The sequence below is a fragment of the Penicillium cosmopolitanum genome (assembly GCF_028827165.1).
Source record: "Penicillium cosmopolitanum strain IBT 29677 chromosome Unknown utg000005l:1.0-4006212.0:1.0-4009387.0, whole genome shotgun sequence".
NCBI classification, from domain to species: Eukaryota; Fungi; Ascomycota; class Eurotiomycetes; order Eurotiales; family Aspergillaceae; genus Penicillium; species Penicillium cosmopolitanum.
The window spans coordinates 3,505,889-3,528,901 of NW_026622675.1; the positions used below are offsets into that span (position 1 = coordinate 3,505,889).

General features: G+C 48.7%; 11 protein-coding genes across 11 annotated transcripts; 5 read left to right on the top strand and 6 right to left on the bottom strand.

Annotated features, from left to right (window-relative positions):
• Positions 1 to 85: 85 nt before the first annotated feature.
• N7509_004320 (uncharacterized protein) lies at positions 86 to 1,835 on the bottom strand (the record flags this gene model as incomplete). The annotated part of the gene is made up of 2 exons (XM_056628957.1): positions 86 to 1,274; positions 1,324 to 1,835. The coding sequence occupies 2 exons, from the start codon at positions 1,833 to 1,835 to the stop codon at positions 86 to 88; spliced, it is 1,701 nt and encodes a 566-aa protein (XP_056491691.1).
• A 1,171-nt stretch (positions 1,836 to 3,006) lies between these two features.
• N7509_004321 (RNA exonuclease) lies at positions 3,007 to 5,185 on the bottom strand (the record flags this gene model as incomplete). The annotated part of the gene is made up of 3 exons (XM_056628958.1): positions 3,007 to 3,338; positions 3,404 to 3,815; positions 3,842 to 5,185. 3 exons carry the CDS (start codon positions 5,183 to 5,185, stop codon positions 3,007 to 3,009), a joined length of 2,088 nt encoding a protein of 695 aa, XP_056491692.1.
• A 443-nt stretch (positions 5,186 to 5,628) lies between these two features.
• On the top strand, positions 5,629 to 6,575 carry N7509_004322 (PICOT family protein; the record flags this gene model as incomplete). The annotated part of the gene is made up of 2 exons (XM_056628959.1): positions 5,629 to 6,411; positions 6,507 to 6,575. 2 exons carry the CDS (start codon positions 5,629 to 5,631, stop codon positions 6,573 to 6,575), a joined length of 852 nt encoding a protein of 283 aa, XP_056491693.1.
• A 406-nt stretch (positions 6,576 to 6,981) lies between these two features.
• N7509_004323 (putative Gamma-butyrobetaine hydroxylase subfamily) lies at positions 6,982 to 8,382 on the bottom strand (the record flags this gene model as incomplete). Its single annotated transcript, XM_056628960.1, has 1 exon — positions 6,982 to 8,382. One exon carries the CDS (start codon positions 8,380 to 8,382, stop codon positions 6,982 to 6,984), a length of 1,401 nt encoding a protein of 466 aa, XP_056491694.1.
• Positions 8,383 to 9,512: 1,130 nt separating this feature from the next.
• On the top strand, positions 9,513 to 10,929 carry N7509_004324 (nucleotide-diphospho-sugar transferase; the record flags this gene model as incomplete). Its single annotated transcript, XM_056628961.1, has 5 exons — positions 9,513 to 9,906; positions 9,944 to 10,058; positions 10,156 to 10,522; positions 10,612 to 10,752; positions 10,912 to 10,929. The coding sequence occupies 5 exons, from the start codon at positions 9,513 to 9,515 to the stop codon at positions 10,927 to 10,929; spliced, it is 1,035 nt and encodes a 344-aa protein (XP_056491695.1).
• Positions 10,930 to 11,531: 602 nt separating this feature from the next.
• Positions 11,532 to 12,395, bottom strand: N7509_004325 (uncharacterized protein; the record flags this gene model as incomplete). Its single annotated transcript, XM_056628962.1, has 1 exon — positions 11,532 to 12,395. The coding sequence occupies one exon, from the start codon at positions 12,393 to 12,395 to the stop codon at positions 11,532 to 11,534; it is 864 nt and encodes a 287-aa protein (XP_056491696.1).
• A 283-nt stretch (positions 12,396 to 12,678) lies between these two features.
• On the top strand, positions 12,679 to 14,631 carry N7509_004326 (uncharacterized protein; the record flags this gene model as incomplete). The annotated part of the gene is made up of 1 exon (XM_056628963.1): positions 12,679 to 14,631. The coding sequence occupies one exon, from the start codon at positions 12,679 to 12,681 to the stop codon at positions 14,629 to 14,631; it is 1,953 nt and encodes a 650-aa protein (XP_056491697.1).
• A 598-nt stretch (positions 14,632 to 15,229) lies between these two features.
• Positions 15,230 to 17,051, bottom strand: N7509_004327 (general substrate transporter; the record flags this gene model as incomplete). Its single annotated transcript, XM_056628964.1, has 5 exons — positions 15,230 to 15,411; positions 15,465 to 15,911; positions 15,969 to 16,476; positions 16,541 to 16,598; positions 16,648 to 17,051. 5 exons carry the CDS (start codon positions 17,049 to 17,051, stop codon positions 15,230 to 15,232), a joined length of 1,599 nt encoding a protein of 532 aa, XP_056491698.1.
• Positions 17,052 to 17,601: 550 nt separating this feature from the next.
• On the top strand, positions 17,602 to 20,307 carry N7509_004328 (glycoside hydrolase superfamily; the record flags this gene model as incomplete). The annotated part of the gene is made up of 2 exons (XM_056628965.1): positions 17,602 to 17,676; positions 17,737 to 20,307. The coding sequence occupies 2 exons, from the start codon at positions 17,602 to 17,604 to the stop codon at positions 20,305 to 20,307; spliced, it is 2,646 nt and encodes an 881-aa protein (XP_056491699.1).
• Positions 20,308 to 20,844: 537 nt separating this feature from the next.
• N7509_004329 (alpha/beta fold hydrolase) lies at positions 20,845 to 21,798 on the top strand (the record flags this gene model as incomplete). The annotated part of the gene is made up of 1 exon (XM_056628966.1): positions 20,845 to 21,798. One exon carries the CDS (start codon positions 20,845 to 20,847, stop codon positions 21,796 to 21,798), a length of 954 nt encoding a protein of 317 aa, XP_056491700.1.
• A 588-nt stretch (positions 21,799 to 22,386) lies between these two features.
• On the bottom strand, positions 22,387 to 22,819 carry N7509_004330 (uncharacterized protein; the record flags this gene model as incomplete). The annotated part of the gene is made up of 2 exons (XM_056628967.1): positions 22,387 to 22,451; positions 22,546 to 22,819. 2 exons carry the CDS (start codon positions 22,817 to 22,819, stop codon positions 22,387 to 22,389), a joined length of 339 nt encoding a protein of 112 aa, XP_056491701.1.
• Between the last annotated feature and the right edge of the window lie 194 nt (positions 22,820 to 23,013).

Here is a 23,013-nt window from a genome sequence, read left to right on the forward strand (position 1 = left end):
AGCATCTCCAACCGTCTTATTGAATTGATATATAGTCACGGCCACGGTGCCAAACAAGATGATAACACCTACAAAGCAAAGAAATCTATATTTCCCGCTTCTCACGGCGATTCCTTCGAAGGCCGAACATCTGTAGAATTTCCGTCCAGAAGCCAGGGGCGTATTCAGTAAACGAGGCCTCATACGCGTCAATCACAGGTCTATCCCAAATAAGATCTGCTTCATGTGCCTTGATAAATTTCGTCCGTTTGATAAGTTTCCATCCGAAGAACAACACGGGCGCAATTAAAACCATGGTGTAGTATGTGAAGAAGTCGCCGACAGCCCAGTTTCCGGGCAGGAATGTAGAGTAGCCGTATGTGCAGACGATCATCGTCATCCAGACCAACCCAACCCATGCTGAGTAGGGTTGGAAGTAGCCATAGTAGGGCAGAGTGCGACGATCAATGTTCTGTGCCCTCAAGGCGCGGTAGAAGAATATGTATGTGATACAAATGATAATGTAGTCAATGACCTGCGCGGCTGTGATGATATTTGTCAACCAGGTCAAAACCGTTGAGGATCCCTTGGATACATTGAGGAAAGCGAGGAAGGGGAAAACCATCACGACCAGTAAGCAGTAGATGGGAACCCCCTTCTTGGTGCACTTTCTGAAAATCTTTGGTGCCTGTCCTTGTAGGGCGAGTCCGTAGAGACTACGAGCTCCATAATAGGTGTAGGCGTTGCCAGCGGAGAAAATGCTAGTCACCAATAGTGCATTCGTGATATGCGGGAGTACTGAGATGCCAAGGTTATTCATAGCGATAACATAAGGCGAGGCGGCAGCGGTTCCAGAGCCAGCGGCGGAGCCTGACAAAATATCCAAGAGAGTCTTGTCGTTATAAGGGATGACAATTCCCACACATAGCGCACTTCCGATGAAGAAGAATGCGAATCGGAGGTATGTAGTCTTGAAAGCAGTCTTCAAGTATCTTCGAGGTAGCTTTGTCTCACCAGCTACCATGGCCATATACTCGGGTCCGACAATGGTGAAAGAGGCACTCCAAAGCGCACCGAGAAATCCTTCAAATTGACCCAGTGGCCCCGTTGTGATATATTCTGCGAATGACCCAGGGTTATTCCAGTATCGGAATCCATAAGCGTCGTGTTTCGGATTACCCCCGACCATTGTAATGAATGTGAAGAGGAAGACGATGAGGATCAGGATGACCTTTCCTGTTGCGAGCCAAAATTCTGCTTCACCATACCATTTCACGGTAAAGGCATTGAGTATACTAAAATAATTAGCGCTGAACAGATCGACCGGGTCGGGGAGCAACACACAAGTAAATCACGATACAAGCAGCGACTACTGCTTCCACCGGAATGTCATCTCGCCAGAAAGTCAATACCAAGTTAAGGGCCGTGATCTCAAATGGAATCAGTAAGACCTCGTAGAGGAAGAAGTTCCACCCGGCCCAGAAGCCAAAGGATTCATCAACCCATCTACCAGCCATGCGAATAAAAGCACCACTGATAGGCATAAAGACCGCCATTTCAGCCATGCAGTTATTGACAAGTCCCATCATACAAGAGTAAATCGTGTAGGCCAAAAACAAACTACCCGGCCCACCTTTCGTCAAGCCGGCTGTAATGCTCACGAAGGTCGCCGTACCAATCGAACCACCAATGGCAATCAACTGGATCTGACGATTGCCCAGATGTCGTTTCAGCTGATCATTATTGTCAATAACAGTCGCGACATAATGTTTATCATTTTCGGTGTCGGGAACAGCTTCCGCGACATCCTTCTCGTTCACCCCCATCTCGACTTTGTCCCTGTCATAGCTCGCCATTGAAAGGAAGTGGGTATTCTGACTCCACAATGTGGATGTAGGAAAGAGAGTACGTGGGGATCTCAGCAGAGCTAAATGTATATAGCTCCCTGCTGGTACATAAAGACCCCGGATCAGAAGCGCGCACCACCCTTGTTTAAATACTAATAAGCCGCCATCCCCTCATTCGAAAGTTGAACCAACCCTCATCTTCCTGCTCGCTAGCCCTCCCGTATCAAAGGCCCGTGTGCCGAGCCCAGTTATCGTCCAAAATATATAGCAGGGTTCTTATTCGCCTCAAGCCCTCCTCACCCACGCCAGCTTTGGCTTGAGAAAACTTAGGGCCGCCACTGCACCAATGACAGCCCTTTCCCCGCAACTTTGTCTGAGTATCTTCCTATCGCGTGGGAAACTTAATGAGGACAGAAATCGGGAGCCCTTCCGATGGCCAGCTCGCTGGAGATAACCCCTGTCGTTGATATCCCGAACGGTCGGTTGAGCCGACGCAAAAGCGTGGCGTAAGATAAAGGCGTGCGCTGGTATCTAGCATGAGATTCTCGCATCGATTGATAAGACAGAGAACTTATTAATTCAGGGATAGATAGAACGCTGCAGGTAAATACCGCAACACCTACTCGTTTCAAAGATAGAGATGGGCCCATCTCAAAGGTGGTTGACAGCCATGAGTACGTACCCACCTAGGCATGAGATGAGGCTATCCCCTTTCCACTTTCTCTCCCGCCCGGCTTACTTTCGCCACCGCCGTCAAAGGGGCGCTCGCACGAACTGGGCGCGGGGAAATTTGCGCGAGGGTAAGATGCCTATAAAGGGCAGGTGTGGCACCGTACAACTTGTGACGAATATTGGAGGCAGACTGAGAGATACCCAGCAGGTGTATTATCCATGAAAGAGATCCATGCTCGCGATTTGGAGCCTCTTAGGGCCCTTTGTCAGACGACACCAAGCTCGTCTCATCAAAGGGGCGGCAAGGATTTGATGGAATACGGGAAAGGGGCTGTATCCCTCAAAGCTGAGTGTTAGGGCTGTGTCTGTGTCCGTCGCGTGGTCCGAAACTCCAGGCCCAACCACCCGAGGATCTACAATCGGAAAAGGCGAAACAAGTCGGGAAACCTGCTTCTGGCAGGTTAAAATAGTTGTTTTGGTATCATGTAGAATTTACATATCCGATCTTTCATTTGACACACATAAATCCACAACCCTCGCGGGCCCGCTCGCAGGCCTTCTTCAGGGCTTGCTCTTCCGTATCCGTCCACTTCACGCTAAGTTCATCCCAGGGTTTACGCGAGTTAAATTCCTCGCGATATGTTCTGTGCATCGCTTGCAGACGACTGACCTCGCGCGGGTCGCCGGTGCCAGTGTAGACAATAAACATGGTACAAGGTGGGAGAGACTCGTAGATGCGGGTGATGTCGGTGACGGTTTGGGTGACGGTTTCCGCAAGAACATTGTCTCCCGGAGCGGCACTGGTATTATCTCCAATGCTTGTTGTGGGGGTGGTCTCCTCTGGTGGAGGAACCAAGGTCGTAGAAGAATTGGCATTGTTAGGGTCCGGGCACGGTTGCACCAACCGCGAAGGTGTTCAAGATTGCGGAGGCGCGCCCACGTAAAATCAACACCGCCACCTGGAATAGAAGCGTTCGAGTCATCGCCGTTGACGGCCGCTGCAACACCATTGACAACGTCATTATCGTCGCGGCATCCGATTGAGGCAGTCGCCTGCGAACCAAATCCTCTCTCGGGACTGCCCCAGTCCACTACCGCACCGGTGCGTCCCTCGCCAGGGGTCGCGGTTTTTCCTACCCGGGTAGACCGACCAAGTCGGCGGAAAATACTTTCGTTTGATGCATCACTGGTACCCCATCGCTCTCCCTTTTCACACTTTTGTTTGACCAGTTCAAGGACTGCTCGAGCGTCCTCGACCGAATCGTGGCCATTTCCACCCTTCTGAATCTCCTTATTCACATACTTCTGGGTAAGCCACTTAAGGCTACATTTTAGAGGCGGACCACGGGGTGGGGGTAGATGATTGCAGTGTCGACAATGAAAGGGTGTGTAAGTTTGAGTGCCGCAAGGTCGGAATTCAAAGAATGACCAATCAGAATAGACTGGGGTGTCAATATCGTAAGAAGACGTTGTTGGATATCGGCCAATGTAGTAGTAACCGGATCAAGCATTTCCTTTGTGATACCGGAATACTGGGTGAGGTAGTTGGTTACGGGCCGCGAGGGCTGAACCAGCTCGTCCAGAACAACCTCACCGTCCCAGCCAACAAGACTAATACGAGCCAGTTCAGACTTATCTCCTTCGGTCAGACACATTTCGCAATCCAGGGATAGGACCATTCGTCCGGCCGTCACGCTACCACTTTCAATCTCGGCATCCGGAACAATCCCAGCATCCAGGTTGGCAACGTCCGTGTCCACCCAGCCATCCTCTGCAGCTCGATTGTTGCGTCGACGTGATTCGGCATCTTGCTCCTTCTCAGCGTCTGAACCAAGAAGGGCCGGGTGAAGGGGATATTCGCTATCACGAAGATCCTCCAAGGAACTGATGAAAGTAGTGATGGGGGTTCGTTTGAAGATCGCGCTCTTGTCGACTCGCGGTGGGCGGGCACCTTTACGGCTTGACTCATCCTTTGTCTTGGGAAGCGCCGACATTAAGATAGCTTGCAAAGGCGAGTGCACTTTGTTATATTTGTTATCGCCAGGGGCCTTGACGGGCCAAACATGAGGAAACATATTGCTCAATGGGCGGAGGGGTTCGGGCAAGGTACTTGATGCAAGTGCTCTAGGATTATAGCGATGCGATCGGTCTGGAGGTGGAAGACCTTCTTTCCAATTTTGAAAGTCTTCATTTCGTCTATCGTCGGAGGTATCGTGTTCTTGGTTTGAGTCGCCGGAAGGAACCTTTTCCTCGCCATTATTATCGCAATCGCCGGCGGTAATTGGCTTTAGTGGGATGGTGCCGTCAAACATGCCGATTTCCAAGCCCGGCACCATCAAGACGACCACCTTGCGCACATGGCCGGAGTGTTTGACAGCGATCCATTGCGGTGCAATACCATCTGCGAAACAATACAGTAGAAGGCCTTGGAGGTCTGAAATTCGAATTGATGACTGTAGGCGGCCTTCAACGTATGTCAAGACGGGGTATTTGGTCTTCTCGCCGTCCGCACGCCTCTTCTTGCTTGAGCGCGCCATCTCGCCTGAGCGCTTCTTTGTTGAATCGTCGGTCTCGGGGGAGGCTTCGTTTAGGCGTGCGAGTGTATCAGCGACACCCATGCCATTGTCTCGGGGTTCTGAGACGGGATCGTGGTCATCATCGCGCTTTCTCTTTTGTTGTCCAGGCATGACTTGAGGAGGTGTCTGTCAGTTGGAACGAAGCAGTCTCAATTCGGCAAACGACTGGGAAATTCGCGATGCTCACGTGGTGATAAGCAGATAAGAAGTGGATAATTGCCACGTGATCTTTCAACCTAGGCTGAATTCAGAGATCACGTGCCAAGATCGGATAAGCGGGACCCCGTGACCGGCTTGACCATACAATGACCATACAATACGCATCTGATAACGCAGGATCGCCGGAAAATTCACCCTCCACTCTCGTCACGCCATCTTCCGCCCCGGACAACTCTGATTCTTTCATCATCATCCAGAGGCATTCATCCCTCTATCAAATCGACTCTGCAGACTCTCCAAACAACCGCCGAGGGCCTCACCTGTTTCGACCAAGTCTACACTCCCCGCTCCTACCATCTCCCTCCTCCGCACCGTTCACACGCGACCCCTCAACGATGTCGTCCCTCACCGAAGTCCCCTCAGAGGACGCCTTCGCGCAGCACATGAGCAATGCCCCTCCCGAAACCCTCATAGTCCTCTACTTCTACGCTTCATGGGCCGCACCCTGCACACAGATGCGCAATGTCCTCAGCGCCCTCGCCTCGCAGTACCCCGCCACAACCCCACCAACAGTCTCGTTTGTCAGCATTGACGCCGAGCAGTTGCCCGATATCTCAGAGGAGTACGATGTATCCGCCGTGCCATTTGTCGTCTGCGTGAAGAACGGAGAGATTTTGGAATCCATCAGCGGCAGTGACGCTATCAAAGTTCGCGATGCTATCGAGCGCCATGTTGGTGGTGGCGCCCCCGCCGATGGTGGTCACAGAGCGCATATCCCTCCTCCTCTCTCGGCGGTTGCCCGTGAGAATGGCCCTGCGACTGCCACTCAGCAGCCTGTTTCTACCCCCGATGGCTCGGTTGGACCTGCTGCTAACGCGGTCCCGGTCTCCGCTGACCCCGCTCTCACACCCGAGCAGTCGAAAGAAGCCCTCTTTGCCCGCCTGGGCGAGCTTGTCAAGGCCGCTCCCGTCATGCTCTTTATGAAGGGTACCCCCAGTTCCCCGCAGTGCGGTTTCAGTCGGCAGCTGGTTGGTATTCTACGTGAGCGCAGTATCAAGTATGGATTCTTCAACATTCTGGCCGATGAGGATGTTCGTCAAGGTCTGAAGGAGTTTGCGGAATGGCCTACTTTCCCCCAATTGTGGGTCGCCGGAGAGCTGGTTGGTGGTTTGGATATTGTGAGTCTTATCTTCTCTTTCTTGCTTCTTGCTTCTTGCTTCTTGTTCTTGTTTTCCACTAGAAACCCCTACTAACATACTCTTCTTTCTTTAAGGTCCGCGAGGAAATCAATGCAGACCCTGACTTCATGGGAGAATACTCTGTCAATAAGCCCGTAGCTTGAGTTAGTCCCTGGATGATACCCTTTCCTTGCCTCGGGGCTGGATGCTGTATTTCCGCCGTGATGATATACGTTTTTCCTTGATATGAAAAAAGAGAGCTAGTTTAAGAGATTTGTAATTCTTCAGGTCATACGTTTCAAATAGAGATATTGCACTCGGATGAGTCGGCTTACCATTCCTGATAAGAGGGAACTTGCCAAGTATTGCCAAGTATGCAGGCTGAGCAGGGACACAGTGTAAGATGACTATCCACGAACTAGTAAAAGCTGCGATATTCGCCATGGCATCTTTCTTTGCTGTTTACTAGCTTCGCCAATTACCAAGAAAGGTGAATTCAAAATGACACGGTATAAACCTTAAAATGCTATGCTTCTTCGCTATGTCTCTGTCTATCCAGTTGAACTGGTCTCATCCACATTTTCCGCCTCTGCATGTTGAACTTGAGATTGCTGCATAGCAGCAATGGCGATCTCCTTTTCCTTCGCAATACGGGCCTTGATTTTTTCTTACAGACCTCATCGGATCGCTATCTTTCCACTGCGCAGGGAACTTCTTCGCATGCGTGGCAAAACTAGATAGCAATGCATCCTCATCCACATACGCGCCGGCTAACCAGCGTGAACCAGACGAGGTATTAAACTTGTTCCGAGCATGGACAATTCGTCGATTGGCGAAAATCACACACTCGCCGGGATTAAGCTTCAGCTGGAAAATCGAGGACTTGCTTTCCAGTAGATAGGTAAATGTCTTTAGCGCATGTCTCCATTGGTTGAAATGGATATGATTGCAGACGCCCTTATCTCTGGATTTCGGAATTGGCGCTTGGAATGGAGGGGAATAGTTGACGTTGCGAAGTTGCCCGGTCACCCTGTCCACTTCAAAAAGCGGTCGCGCGTTGCTGTAGATGTGGTCGTTGTGCATATATTCAAACCCGAAAAGCCTTCGGGTCAGTGTTTTGTACTCGGTGGGATAATTTCTCTTCATTATGTCGGCTACCCGAAACGAGTCGGCGAAAAGTGACTCGCCTCCCTCGCAGGAGTTCTCCAGGCAATGCAGTAGTTGATATCCGGGTGGCTCGTTCATGTATAGTAGATCCATGTGGAAGCCGAGGTGTTGGTTTGTGTAGGCGACGTTCTTGGCTTGCGGCACTGTACGCACGTCCCATGTCTCCCCGTAGAAAGAGTTCCGCACAGGGCCCATACGTTCCGAGATCTTCTTCACCAGCTCTCGGGATTTCGGGATATCCTTGATAAAAATTAAGCCCATGCGCTGGAGATTGCGCATTGACTCGGCGAATTTGCTATCGTTTGACATGTAGTCGTCAAAGGAAACCCAGTGTTGGAGGTCCCTCATCATCACGTCACCCCAGATAAGGGGTTTGGTGGATTTGGAGACGTTGTCATGAGTGTTGGTAGGGCCGGCCATCAGGGTCGGGATGTCCAAGGATGTGCTGTGAGTTTCGTCATACCCAGAAACATCGTTGGCCCATTTGATATCCAAAGTAGTCCCATCCCAGCTCATGTGGCGCGGATAGATCTTGCCGGGAATGTCGCTGCTTCGGAACGAGCGCTGCTTCGAGTGCGGGTCGACACAGCGCGGGCATCGACAGACATCACGCAGGTACCAATATGGAAAGGTGGAGAATCCATGGACGAACGACCACAAGTGCAAGACATCCCGTTCGGCAGTAATTCGGTTTGGTTGGGCGACGTTCACCTCAGTGAAATCGCTTCCTCGGCTAGATCTCTCGTGCGGGAAGCTGAGATGACGGCTCTTGTCGATTAATGCCTGTTGCGATACACGTTCCATCAATTGAGACAAATGGTCCTGGGCTGTGGGAATTCCCTCGGAATTGAACCGTTTGGCCGAGGAGACGAAGGTACGCAGGGGAAGGCCCGCCCGGCCCGTGCGACCTGGCGAAGTACTCCCGAGGGTAAAGGACGCATTAAATGGAGGAATTGATGCAATGATGCAGAAGAATGAAGCAAGAAATCAAAGAGGTTGTGGATTGTGGAGGGAAGAGAGAGCAACATGTGATGCGGTCGACCCCAGACTCTCCGCCCACGCGGGGAAGTTACCCGTTTCGTTCAGGGCCGAGGTCCATCGAGGCAGGTTGGGCGATACCCCAACTACCTTGGCAATTCGTATATTCGATCGATGGTTTTCTGTAGTGTGAAGAGGTAAATTGACTCATGCTCTTATATTTTGCCTCGATCATATATATTAGACCGATTTCAATAATGCTAGCTTGTCAATTTCAGTACTATTCCAACAACCTAAACGGGACCGGATATTCTATCTTCCGGTTTCCTGTACCAACGAGATTATGTAATACTCATAGTAGGCTCTTATTGATCAAGCGTAACTATAGAAATAATTCTCAATCAATACGAGTAAAGTCTATAAATGAATGACTAGTGCCGCCTGAGAAACGGACATCGTTGGCCCCACATCTTGTCGAGGCAGAAATACCACCGTACAGAACCCAAACTGTGCGTGCGCACTTTTTTGGTTGAATGGCACGACACATCTGGCGATTCTTTCCAATTATGGGCGGCCAAAACGGGATAACCCTGGCTCGGCCGCTAACACTCGCCCAATAGATGGGCCACGGATCCTACCCCCTTCCCAGTCAATCGTCTCAAATTTGAAGCTGAAGTTGTAATTGTCCCCGATGAACTGTAAAACTCGAATCAATTAGCGTGCCGGTAAAATTCTTCCACGGTACCATATATATTTAGGCCCCTCCCTATGTGGATGGCTTGAGTCGGTCTCACTTGGCGCCACACGTGGACCTCTTTTTGTTTCTTTGTTACCCAGTGATTGTTTTTATTGAGACAGGCTGATTGAAGCACTTTTTTCTGTCAGCTGTTACTCCAGTGAGTGCCAAATTTCACCAGAAACGGCATTTCTAGCATTTTACACACTTGACTAATGCGATGTATTCCCTCGTGCCGAAGGCTATACGAGTACGCTTTGCTATCGTAGGAATTATTTTATTATGCATACATTTGAGTCTCTTCCAACTGCACAGCCCCGCGTCTCAGTTTAACCATTCCGTTACGGACATATATGGGAAACAAGTCGACTGGACACGCTTTGCATACATCCAATATGTGACCAACACAGAGTACTTGTGCAATTCAGTTATGCTTTTCGAGACTCTTCATCGTCTGGGAGCGAGGGCTAATAAGCTTTTGAGGTATCTATCTCATTTCTCTGTGGCAACTGACGATGATTCTACCGAAGTCCGTTTGCTTCGTCACGCTCGGGATGTATATGGAGCAAATCTCAAACCAATACACGTCCAGAAACGGAAAGGGGCCGATGGAAGTCTCCGAGAACTCCTAAATTAAATCCCTTTATAAAGCGATCAACTCACAGGATAAATGGTCATGTGCGGAATGGTCGGCTAATAATGAGCAGCTACCTGGGCCGAAAGCTTCACAAAGCTGCTTGCTGTTAACCAAACTGAATACGACCGTGTTCTTAGTTTGGATTCCGACTCGATCATTTTGCTGGTTCGGGATTGCCCCTCCCTCACTCTTCGAGATAAATTAATCTAATATTCTGCTTGCGCAGACTATGGATGAATTATTACTACTGCCGCCAAGTCCAGTGGCCATGCCGCGAGGCATACTGGCTCAACCAAAGTGAACGTATTCTCAGCTCCCAAGTCATACTCATAGAGCCATCACACTGCGAATTTGATCGGATAATAGAGTGTATCTCCGCTGCTGGCGGGATCAATTATGATATGGAGATCGTGAACTATCTTTCTAAAGATAGCGCTACTATCCTACCGCATCGGCCCTACAATCCTTTGACGGGAGAATTCCGGTCGGAAAGGCATGAAATATATCTCGGGAACCCAATAGAAGCTTGGGATTCTGCACGTATCTTGAATGAGACGAAATATGTTCATTTCTCTGATTGGCCTGTTCCAAAGGTCTGTACCCCTTCTTTGGCTACAGTAGCCTAGCTACATATTTATGCCACAGCCCTGGAGTTCGCTACTGGTTCTGACAACGCTTCTAGCCATGGGTTGACGCTGATCCCAAAATTATAGAGGAAAAGCAACCCACGTGTGACCTCAACCCATTGACCAGAATCGAAAACAAGTATCGGGATATAGACATTTGGCGGGGATTATATGATAACAATAAACAAAAACGGCATGTATGTTAATTCATCATCGTCGCATGCATGACCGTTCGCTGATACTAATGAATAGGAAATTTGCGACCTCGCTGTAGGACGTCTTGCGAACTTGGTTTCCAAAGGATATTCATAATCAATGATAGCGCATATCAATTTTGATTCTTGGTATTTTGCCAGGTTAAAATTGATGTATAATATTCATTTATTTAGTGAAGCGATATTATTCCATTTAGTGTCCCAAAAGTTGATAGCTTATCGGTAGTAGAAGACAATGTATAGGTGCATCAATGGTATCAGGAGAGGAATAACCTGATGGGAATAAGGAAGATGAGGCGATAGCTATCACTAGTGTAGGTATAGCGGTATGCATATGAAGGGCCCATGGTCCGTTTAGCAAAAAGGGTGGTCCATTTAGCAGCCCTCGCAAAGTCGTCCCTTCATACTCAATCCTACCGGGCAGACAAACATTCATCTAGAGGCATTTGGTGTGTTTCCCAATGTCTCTAGATACCGATATAGCTCCACGAACGAAGTCAACCATTCTTCTTCCTTGTGATCAAACGGCTCATTTCCGGCATATTCTCGTGGTCGTCGCCATTGTTTGATTGTTCCGAGTTTGTGAGGCGCGAAAAACGGTCCATGCACCAATTCATCCAAAATCAAATTTAGTTTCTCGGACCAAGGTGTATTTCCTGTTCGGAACGTATAGCGATTGTCATTCCTGACTTCAAGTTGAAAATGCCTATATAGGTCTGGATCTTTGGACCAGAAAGTGTGATGGTAGGCCATACCATCAATCACCACACTAGCAAGCCGATGGACCTCCGGGTATGCTGCCGTCCGCAAGAGGAGGAACCATCTTTGTTGAGCAAAAGTACACCCGCGGCGGTGATATCAAAATAATCCATCATTCGAAGCAACTCTGTCAAAGAAGTGTCAAAGGGAGTCAAAGGGAAAAATGTGTAGCGATAGTACTCGGTGTGCACTTGGTTCTGCAAATTGCTCTTAGCAATTTTGTCGGCGACGAGGTTCATTCTGGCGGTGATGTGCGCAGTGTTTGGTCGCCTTTTTTGATTTGGGTCCAGGGTTCGTTTCAAGAGATCGGGATTGTTTTCCAGCAGTGTACATGCCCGGCGCAGCTGGCCCGAGGCTTGTGCGAAATACTGAACTTTAGCCGCACGCACGGCTTTACAGCATTCTTCGAGCTGTGCAAGAGATGAAGCAGATGTAACTAGCGGAATTTCCTTGGATCCAACGGTGAACCGATTCAAATCTACCACGCTTGTCTGGTCCTCGACATACTTCAATATGTGAGCGTGGAGGTCGTCGGTGATTGAAGGGAGGTGTTGGAATTCGGCACAGTTGACATTGAGCCCAATGACCGATCTATACCAGATCTCATCAATGTTGATACCAGTCTGACGGGCCAGACCCCAGTAGCTTTTGATCAGTTCCTTCCTTTCGCAGAATGTGTCAGGGGTTATGCCGATCACAGCTTGGCAGCCGGGGTGCGAAGAAATCGCAGAAGTAACTCTGGGATTGTCATATAGTAGCAAATTGAGCACGTCCAAAACACGAAGATCGTCAATTATCGCGTGGGCCATTTCCGTTGGCATCAGCGACAAACTTTGAATGATCTCCTCGAAGCGTGGGTCGGGCATTTTGGCGTTGTTTATGCAGTACTCTCTGCTCAGTCGACTTCGAAAAAAAGATCAAGACGAAACTTTTCTGCCGAGAAGCGAAGAGTATGAATAAATCTATAAAAGACTGACGTCAGAGTAGAACCTTCGAGTTGAACTGACATTTGAGTCAGAGATTGAGTCAGAAGGGTCCATCGTGAGGGGCTAGCGACCTGGGGCCAATTTAAGAACTCAACCCCTGACCGCCAAGATTCCAAGGGAATCAACGAAAACGAGGATGAAATTCAGCCCCCAGCCTGCAGCTATGACCTTGTCCTCGCACTTGGGAAGCGCCGAGGAAATTGCGTCTCGTCTGGGCCAGGACCAGCAACTCTGCCGCGATAGAAAGCGGCCAAGCAGTCTTGTCCTGAAGCTATCCGAAGCACCACCAGAGTTGCTAAACGATATATCGGGGCATCTCACACCTCAGAATGAGCTGTCGGAAGAGCTTCAAATAGATCGATGCAAGAGCATCATCGAAGGAATTAAGGACTACCTGGACCAACTCGATAACCCCAATGCAGATGAAGCCGAAGCTATCGCTGCACGTCTAAGAGAAGACCAACAGCTATGCCGAAGAAAGAAAGTTCCTAGTACTCTCGCCTGTCGTCTGCCAAATCCGCAGTCCTCTCTCTTTGAAGCAATTGCCTGGCATCTCACACCTCATGTGGACGTTGCGAAGGCCCTTCGATTGAGACGATGCGAAAGTATCGTCGAAGGGATCAAGGCGTACATCGGTCAACTAGATCGCATCGAAGGTGATGTTGATGAGGACTACCTGGTCAATGGGAGTGCACATATTCCCAAAAATGAAGAATTTGAGGCAGCGCTTAAAGTCTTGGATTATCTTCAGACAGATGACTCGGTGTCACCAATCACGCTCTCAAGTCCCTTAGCGGAAGTCGTTACGGCCATTCGGGCGCAAATGTCATTCAAGAATAAGAGCCTCGTCGAATATGCAAAAAACGCACGCAGTGACACGGGCAAAACGCACAAGGCAAAAACCCGGCGATGCTACATGTGTCGCCAGAAATGCAGCATTCTCAACGTCCATGACTTGTACCCCTCTCTATGCCGCCCCTGTGGGGCCTTCAATCTCGGTTCTTCACAGTTGTCACTGCCGGGGAAATTGGATCTCACCAGAATGACTGCCCTTGTAACTGGTGGAAGGATCAATCTTGGATATCATACGGCACTGAGACTGCTCCGCTCTGGTGCAAATGTGATTGTGTCCTCCCGTTATCCTGGCGATGCGGCAGATCGATATTCCAAGGAAACCGATTTCACGGAGTGGGTATCAAGACTTAAGGTTGTCGGTGCTGACTTTAGGGCCGCACAAGACGCTTTTCGGCTTGTTCATGTCGTAAAGGGCCTGTTGGGGTCCTGGAATGGAGAAACTGGATCGAGCGAGCAGAGAAACCTTGATATCCTCATTAACAATGCGGCACAGACCCTGACAGACCCAGTGAAAGCAGAAATGATAGCCATATCTCGTGAAGAGCAGTTGAGAGACCTCGTACCCGTCAAGAACCTGTTAGCTGGTCATGCAAGCAACGCCTATCAGCCCAGAATCAAGGGCAGTGCGCAGGAGTCTTGGATCTCGCGCATCGAGAGTGGAGGAGAGAAACTGCAAATCGACCATGGGACCCAGAAGGAAGAGAGTGCCATGACTCATAAAGGCCTCTTTATAGAGGGCGATCAAAATCCAAACAAGTCTTCATGGGTGCAGTCTCTCCAGGAGATCCCGTATGAAGATCTCATCAATGCACACTCCGTCAACGCCTTTGTTCCATTGATTCTGTGCCGCGAGCTTCTTCCTTGCATGGGAGCCGATGATACGAAATCAGTCACCAAACCGCTGGGGTATATTGTCAACGTTTCATCGCGAGAAGGAATACTGGAGGATTCGCCCAACTCACCGAGCAAAGCCGGCCATCACGTCCACACGAATATGTCCAAGGCAGCAATCAACATGATAACTGAAACAGAGGCGATGCCGGCGTGGAGGAATCGCCGCGTGGCTATGAATTCAGTGGATCCTGGGTACATGAGTGCTGCTCCCGAGTGTCAGAGAGGCGACGGGTGCCCCATTGGCTTTGAGGATGGCGCCGCTCGTGTACTATGGCCGATCGTTGTTGGAGAACGGGAGGGCAGGGTGATCACAGGCCGCTTTCTGAAGCATTTTGAGCAAGGAGCAGCGGTGATCAGGCGAGGATAGTGATCAAAATCACCAAAGGCTTGCTGATCATTAATATGATATCACTTGATAAATCAGAAATTCATGTGGTCATTCCGAATAACTCGTTGTTCGAGCCAAGGGAGAATCAGCTGAGATAATCTCTAGTTGAATTGAGGCTTTGTAATAAAAGCGTAAATTTCGTGGCTACAAAAACATCCGTTTGGTATAGGGAAGAATAGCATCGGGTCATCCCCTGGTCTTCACAACGAGATATGGCCAGCAGGCATATATGTCCTCAATTTGCTATTTGATGCTCACCCATTGTACCAATGTCAGTCTTTATAATAATGGAGGATCAAGAGAGAACTGCTATCAGTGTCTATTTTTAAATGAAATAATTTGACCATTCTGAAATAAACCTGGGAATTAAAATTGACTGCTAGTGAGTAGGCAGTGCATAGGTCCTTATTGAGCACAAGTTTCGCCGAAGTCTATATGGTACTAGTAGGATTGACAAAATAAAATTTCAGAAACCTAGCCTCTTGAAATGAAAATATGAAATTGATCCTATAAACTGAAATGTTCTAGCTTCGGGCCCACTTTTACCAAGAGTTGACTTGACTATACACAGCTGCGTCTAAGTCGTTGCTGTCTCTTCGTCTCGATTAAAACACTTTGGGTCTGCCACTTCGAACTTCCGGGCAGGAACTTTCCGCGCAAACAGGATGTCGAGTTCTTCGTACGTGCGGTTCTTCGTCTCAGGAAGTCTAAAGAAAGCCCACACAAACATGAGTAAGGCGGTGCTTGCCCAGAAGAAACCTAGACAATTGTAAGTATATTGTGAGTTATCTGAGAAAGGACGACAAATTTACCGGTGTAGCCTGACAGGTTCCATGCAGTGGGGTTCATGAAGTAAGACTGCAAAACGCTAGCAACAACGGTGACAACATAATAAGCATTCCTTGCTAGACAGATAGTTTTTTGACGAAGTCGTGTCGAGCCCACCTCAGCCGGTAGAGCCCATCCAAGCTGTCCAACAGAGAGCTGGAAAACGAAAGTCCAAAATAGACAAAGAGCAGATTGGGAAAACCCAATAGATGGCCTATTTATTGTCCAGACATTCAAAATACCGATCAACATGAGCGTGACAATCATGGTGGCTAATCCTGTCAGGAAAATAGTCCGTCGCCCGAAGTGCGGCATGAGGAAGAACCAATTGACCAATGTGCCGACTAGTCCTAGAGCAGTTCCGCCAAGGTTGAGAGAATATGTCGTTTGGGGATCTAGCCCGACTTGCTCAAAGAAGTAAGATGAGTTGTCTGTGTAGCAGCGTCAGCATTAACGAGTAAATGTTTAGGCGAGTAACCCCAACCTACATGCAAAGTTTGTGCCGGAAAGAGGATGGCTCATGAAACACATGCATGCAATCTCTGTGCGGGTCAGCTCAAAGCTTTTAAAACAGTCCCAGTATGAAGTGCCGACTGATAGCTCCTGTTCGAGATTATTGGTGTTCACAATCATCGCTAGAGTCTTCTTGGGGTCTATTTCTGCAGACGGACTCTGTAGTCGCCGCAGTGCCTTTTCAGCCGATTCAAAACGACCTTGTCGTACTTCGTGCCAGGGACTGGGTGGTGCCATGGCAACAAGAGGGATGAGAAAAGCAGGCCACACCCACTGTAACGCAAATGGAATTCGGTAAGCCCACTGGTCTGGTCGTGACTGAAGACCACGGAGGACACCAGCAGCTATTAGCTGCCCTATAATAAAGCACATATTGGTGAAGCTCGTAAAGTATACTCGAAGTACCATGGGTAGGCATTCAGAAGCGTAGGCCGGTGCCGCAGTAGAGAAAAACCCCCCATGGTAGGCCCGAGAGAAATTGACCTGCACATAGGGTGGCAACGTTTGGAGCGAAGAAAGTAATGAAGATGAAAGCTGATAGTAGTACAAGAGCTCCGAGCAGGACTTTCTTATGACCGAACTTGTTGACCAGGAATCTGCCAATGCTGTCAAATGTGGTGACACAACACTATAGCAAGAATATATCACACTCACCCGTTGATAAGAGCACCAAAAAATGCACCCACTCCCGAGGCGTTCGTCAAGCCAGCCTGCCAGGCGGCATTGAGTTGATAGCCGGTTGGACCTCGCCCGACGTACTTTCCATACTTGATCTGAAATTGAGGGTAGGCGTACAAGCTTTGGACAATTATCTGATCATAACCTTCCATGATGACACACGTGGAGATAACCAGACACCAAAGTATGGCCTTGGGATAGGCCTTGATTGCCTGCAATGGGGTCAGACTATGATCAAGCCTGGCGGCTTCTTCGGCGTCTTGGAGGAGTTTCTCGCTTTGAATACACTGAACAGATGAGCGCCGTTTAACAGATTCACCTCCACCCCCTTCATAATGCTGGATGCAGACTGGGGCCTCTCCAGTTTTATTGAAGCCCATGGTTGAATTTCCGTCAAAAATCTGGGTAAAGGATGAAAAGGCCCTGAACTTCAGGGGTTGTTAGAAGAAAATTTCAGTGCCTGCTGGTTCTCCTCTTTATAGTAATGCAAGACTAACTTAAACTCGGTGGAATTCCCCATGGGGAACATGACGGCTCTGCGAGTCAACCATGGAGCGATGCGGGGGAGGACAAACTCGGCTGGTGAGTTTGAGGGGGGGGAAGAGGAGGCTACCGTAAATTTCCTAATACAGCATGCCCCGCGGCACAAATTAGATTTGAGAGCTCGCTCGAGGCAGGTAAGCAACTCAAAATCCTCGGTGATTAGTCGGAGTTACTTCGTTGTCCGGCGGAACTGTCCATGCTGGGAAATCCCTATAGATGCCTCTTGCGGGGGAAACTCAAAGCGGCAAAGGCCGCTATAATAACTTTCTGACTAAAATACCTCAGACACCGCGTTCTCACTTATAAGATGCCTAATTTTGGATTCAGCTTTTTGGCATTTTTCTCTTGAAATCGTCACAAGAAATACGAATCGTTGAGAGAAGAACAATGGCGGCTTATCCAAAGATCACATCAATTCCACCTTTGAGACAGCTCTCAGTGCTTCCAGTGGAACAAAAAGACGTACGTGATCAAAAGAAACACATAGTCCTTCCTGTCATGCTGACATATCTTTGTATCCAGGCTTCTTTTGTTTTGAATATTGAATGGAGCACCGCCCGGCCAAAATTCCTATTCCAAATCGAACTCTGCTACAGCGAGGTGACTTCACGGCAGCATGTTAGCCTCTGGCCATCAATATCGCTCAACCAAGCCTCATCACAACCCATCAATCTTCACCAAGACGAGAACCAATACACGGCATGTTTCGTGGGGAAGTTGCCATATTCCTCCTTGCCTCCGGAGAAGAAATTCCAGCACCTGGTCTTTACATTCAAGTACCGCATCGAGGACCATGCGCCATGGCAATGGTTTCAGGATTCTGGCGGTATCGAGAAAGGAGAGATTATTTTCCAGGCACCTGTGGCGGACAGCCCTCCTGTCAGTTCGCTGATTGCACTTGAGCCAGGCTGGGAAGCAATGGCCGCTCCAACTTCCGTATCCGGGGCCACACTGTTCTCGATAGTGTCTAATGGGCCCATTTCTCGGGGACAAGGAGCCGAAGGTCCGTTATGGAAGTCATTGGGCCTCGTCCAAATACAAGCCCGATATGTCGCGTTTGCTCAACTCGAGCCACCTTGGATTGGCCCACGGCATGGTGACGACTTTCTCTACCTTGCCGAAGGCGCAGTGCTATGCTCCGTCCTTCGCAAAGATGGGATTGTAGTTACGATTGCGGCACCGAGTATCGGAAATATTAGAGCACTTCTACATTCTGACGAGCATGGCCGGATTGTTGTTGAAGCTCAAGACGATGGCAACACTGGTGCGCCTTTCCGAATAATGCTCTCGGTTGCACGCGACATGGAAAACTCCCTAGAAGCAATTATGTGTCATTTCCGTGAAGAATCAAACGACTCCCAGCTTATTCAAGACATTGTACGTGAGACAACAAAGTCACACGATACAAGCCCTGAATCTTACGAAAAGTGGCTGGACGGGTTAGTATTTTGCACATGGAACGGGCTTGGCCCCGACCTTACCGAAGGGAAAGTTTTACAGGCGTTAGAAGTCCTCGAAGATCACGGCGTATCAATCTCAACGCTTCTGATCGATGATAATTGGCAAACTCTAGCACCAACAGAACTAGATTTCGGCAATCCTTTTTGGCGTGGCTTTGCTGATTTCAAACCCACAGAAGGATTTCCAAACGGTCTTGATGGAATGATCCGTCGCGTCAAAAAAGAGCATCCCCTCATTTCGGACATTGGTGTTTGGCATGCTCTTTTCGGCTACTGGGGCGGCCTTGCAAAAGAAGGTTGGATTGTTGACAACTACGAGACTTTTGATGTGGACGGCAAGTTGTACTATGCTGTCCCCACGAAAATCAAATCCATTACAGCGAAAGATTTGGACAAATTCTATGACGACTTCTACACCTATCTGGCCTCCCAAGGAGTCACCTTTGTCAAAGCCGATGTCCAGTGTTCGGTCACCGATCTAAAACACAGCGACGATCGGACCATACTCATACCGGCTTATCAACGTGCGTGGATGACGGCCCAACTGCGACACTTCCAGGGCAAGGCCATCAGCTGCATGGCCCAAGTCCCGGAAATGCTGTGGCGAATTCTCCTGCAAGATAAATTCCAGCCAGTTGTCTTGCGCAATAGTGATGATTTCTTCCCGGAGATTCCAGCTAGCCATTCATGGCACTTGTGGGCAAATGCTCATAACGCGCTGTTTACGCAGCATCTCAATGCCGTACTAGATTGGGATATGTTCCAAACTTCACACGAGTACGGCGCCTATCACGCTGCTGCACGATGTCTTTCCGGTGGCCCAATTTCCATTACCGATATACCGGGAAAACACGACTTGGATGTCATCAACCAGATGGTAGCTCCGAGCCCGGACGGAGGTAGAAGTATCGCTCTTCGGCCATCAGTCGGGAAAACACCGCGTGTGTTTGATAGGTATCTCGAATCAGGTGTGCTTAAGATTGTAAGCGAAACAACACTAGGGACAAAGTTGATGGGCTTGTTTAATACAGGCGAAGCCCCTATATCGCTGCTCATAGAAGCAGCTGAGTTTGCAGCCGTGGGAAGGGAATTGTGGCCCCCCGGGTCAGAGGTTCTATTTTTCTCGCACCGCGCCCAGGCTCCTTACGGCCCACTTTTCTTGAAACATATTCCACAATTCTATTCACACCCAGAAGACTTGATTCACGCCAAACTGCCTGTCAAAGGATTTGAAATTCTTTCCGGGCATGTGACTAATCGTCTACCCTACAAAGGAGGCCATTTACTTGTATGTGTTCTCGGACTACTGGGAAAGATGACCGGAGCTGCAGCAGTCTGCTCCTCGGTCATTAAGATCAGTGATGAGAAAAAGCTATACATGAGTATCCAGTTGAAAGCGCTGGGGCTGTTGGGTGTATGGATAAGCGGCCCGCGGATCGAAAAAAGTCAGATACTGGCAAAGCTTGAGAATCTGGAGTTGGAAGGGCATATGATTAAAACTTTTGACTTCCCCGATGGCGCGCGGGAGTCCCAGCTTGTCCAATTTGATATACTCGAGACCTGGTCAAAACGAGAGCATACAGGAGACTCTCGCATGGATGTTACCCTAGACATTGTTATTGAGATGACATAGGGTGCAGCCGACGTGGTATCCCTGCCTACGCTGCACCCTTGAGCATCCTCTCCTATTCTTATGTGCAATCCTCTATTGGCTTCTGAACACAAGGCACAGCCAGCCCACACATGTACACTAGTAAGCTTTATCCCTGGATACTTTCAAATGTTAGAATCAAAAATGAACCAAGGGTTTTATTCATATAACAACATTTGAACTGCGAGATAATTCAACCATTCAAATGTTGGAACTACGGGCCCGGCCTTTTTTTACGAAGTTACAGTAGAATTCGAGAACAGATTACCCTTGAGACATTCACACTTTCTTTCAAAACGTTGCTAGCGCCTCATTCAGACCGCGCTAAACTTAATTCAGTCAAGGAAAGCCCCACATTGTTTTCGTAATGTAACTCTACACAGGGAAGGGCGAGTTTACAAACATTGACCATTTGAAGCGGGGGCTTGGGCATCTTTCAAAATCTTCACTTCCCCATATCCAAAAACTCAACCAGTTAACTTCATTTCTTGCTCAACTTGAATCCACATCCAGTTCATAATGCAACCATTTTCTAAAGTTGACTGGGACAAAGGGGATAAGGATGGGCTTGTCACTGTCGGTTCCCATAACCTCTATCTGTCCGTTTCGGGGCCAGGTCGCAAGCCTGGAGATCCCATCGTCGTTCTCATGCAAGGCATTGGCAGTACGGTGGATGAGTGGATTGCAGTGCGAAAGCTTGTGGTTCCATTTGCTCGTTGGTTGAATTATGATCGTTCGGGGATGGGTAGGAGTGAAGGTCCCAACCAAACACCACCAAGCATATCTGCAGCATCAGTCGCAGCAGAGCTGGATACCCTTCTAAGAAACGCCAGTATTGAGCCTCCGTTTATCATTGTCGCCCACTCATGGGGAGGCTACACTTCTCGCGAGTTTCTGGAACTCAGGCCCAATGATGTTGTGGGCATGGTGTTCGTAGATTGCAATACTGAACGTTTATTTGACAGTGGTGCGTGGGGTTGGGACGTTTTCGGTCCGGTCCTTGGTAACCAAGACTATGTTGAAACTACCGGTCTTGCAATGTCCCATGTCCTATCCGAGGAGGAGTGGAAAGCCGTCAGAGACCAGCAGGCTAATCCCCGACATCGACCTACTGAGGCTGCTGAGTTACAGGCGGTGCCGAATAACAGACGGGCATTAGCCCACAAGAATCAACTTGAGAAGCTACTTCTCAAGGATTATCCGGTCAGCGTTATCATTGCGGATACTCCTAAAGATTTCCAGAAAATGTATGACTTTGGAGTGGCCGTAGGCAATGGAACAGAACAAGAACGAGCTCTATTTCGAAAATGTCTCGATAGATGGCACGAGATGAATGAGGACTGGCAAAGAGATCTTTTGAGGCTTTCTCGTCTCAGCAGATCTGTTCTTCTGCATTGCAGTCACAATGTGCAGCTTTTGCAACCACAGAGCATAGTTCAAGAAATACAGTGGGCCATGGACAGCTGGAGATAACCCTTAATCTGCTAATGAAGTTTTCAGCTCCTGGCTTGCAAATCGGACCTTCTAATGGAGTGATTTTGCCTTTTGATCCTTAATAAAGGATTTGGAACCCCCTCGGGGCGTGTGAATTATGAAATTGCCATCCAAACATTTTTGATCATCCGTTATCCAAGCGATTTGGCCAACTGGAAATCTTCTAGAAGTTACTCCGGGCAAGAAATTAAGATGTTTTTACCGGAGCCAGCCTTTCCTAGTCGCGCTTTGGGGATTTAATTTGTGATAGAAGATTGTCGGCATTTTTCTTCTGCCCACAAAACTTACTGCAGTTTTGTAAAGCGGTGAATTTGTACCTATTTAAGAAACAAATGTTGGCTAGTATGGTTTGAAAGGCCGTCCGCACATACGGCGGCGATTGAAGGTCACGGGTAGAGCTCATTGATAATTCTTGGTCAACTGGGAGTACTTGAAGGGACAATATAGGCTAAAACAAAACAGCGTCTGACCCTGGTAGGTTAGAGGCAAAATGAAGCCATCCACCCATTCATCCTTACTGTAAGGACACGACAATATGTTGTATACGCAACCACCATCTCATTTGAATCATGTCTTCTCCTGCCACTCCTCTGTCGAATTTGGAAGACGAATCATTTGAACATCTTGCTCGACTGGTGAGTCTTTTGCGTGCTCTCGTTATCTTCAAGGAGGTCAGCTCCACGCCGAGTCACCTTGACTCCTCGCAACCAAAAGGGAGCAACTCACTTTTTTCGTATGTAATCAATCCCGACTGAAACTCATTCTCTTCTTTCTCTGCCCCTTTGTCCGAAGAAACGACGATTGTATTTGCTTTGCTCAGCACAGACTCTTGTGAAGTCATCTTACTGCAAGCCATGTCTCCTTCGGAAACTGAAGGCTCTTGTTGGAGAAACGCTTGACGCTTCCCTCTTATAAAATCCCACGCGTCCTTCGCGAGATGTACATCTGTGCGAGGAACTGACCCTCCTGCAGATCTTTGAAGGGATGTGGCACCTGCCATTGTGAGAAGCTTATGTTGACTAGAGCACACTGGGAGTTATGGGGCAAGACAGTTATTCGAGGGAAATTGACAAAATCAAGCCTAGGACAGTACAGACTTATATAAACTCAGGATCATAAAAATAAAAGGAAGCGAGTCTACCGAGGTGCGATGGACAGTAGGCCGAAATATCTCTTATGATCCAATACTCGAAT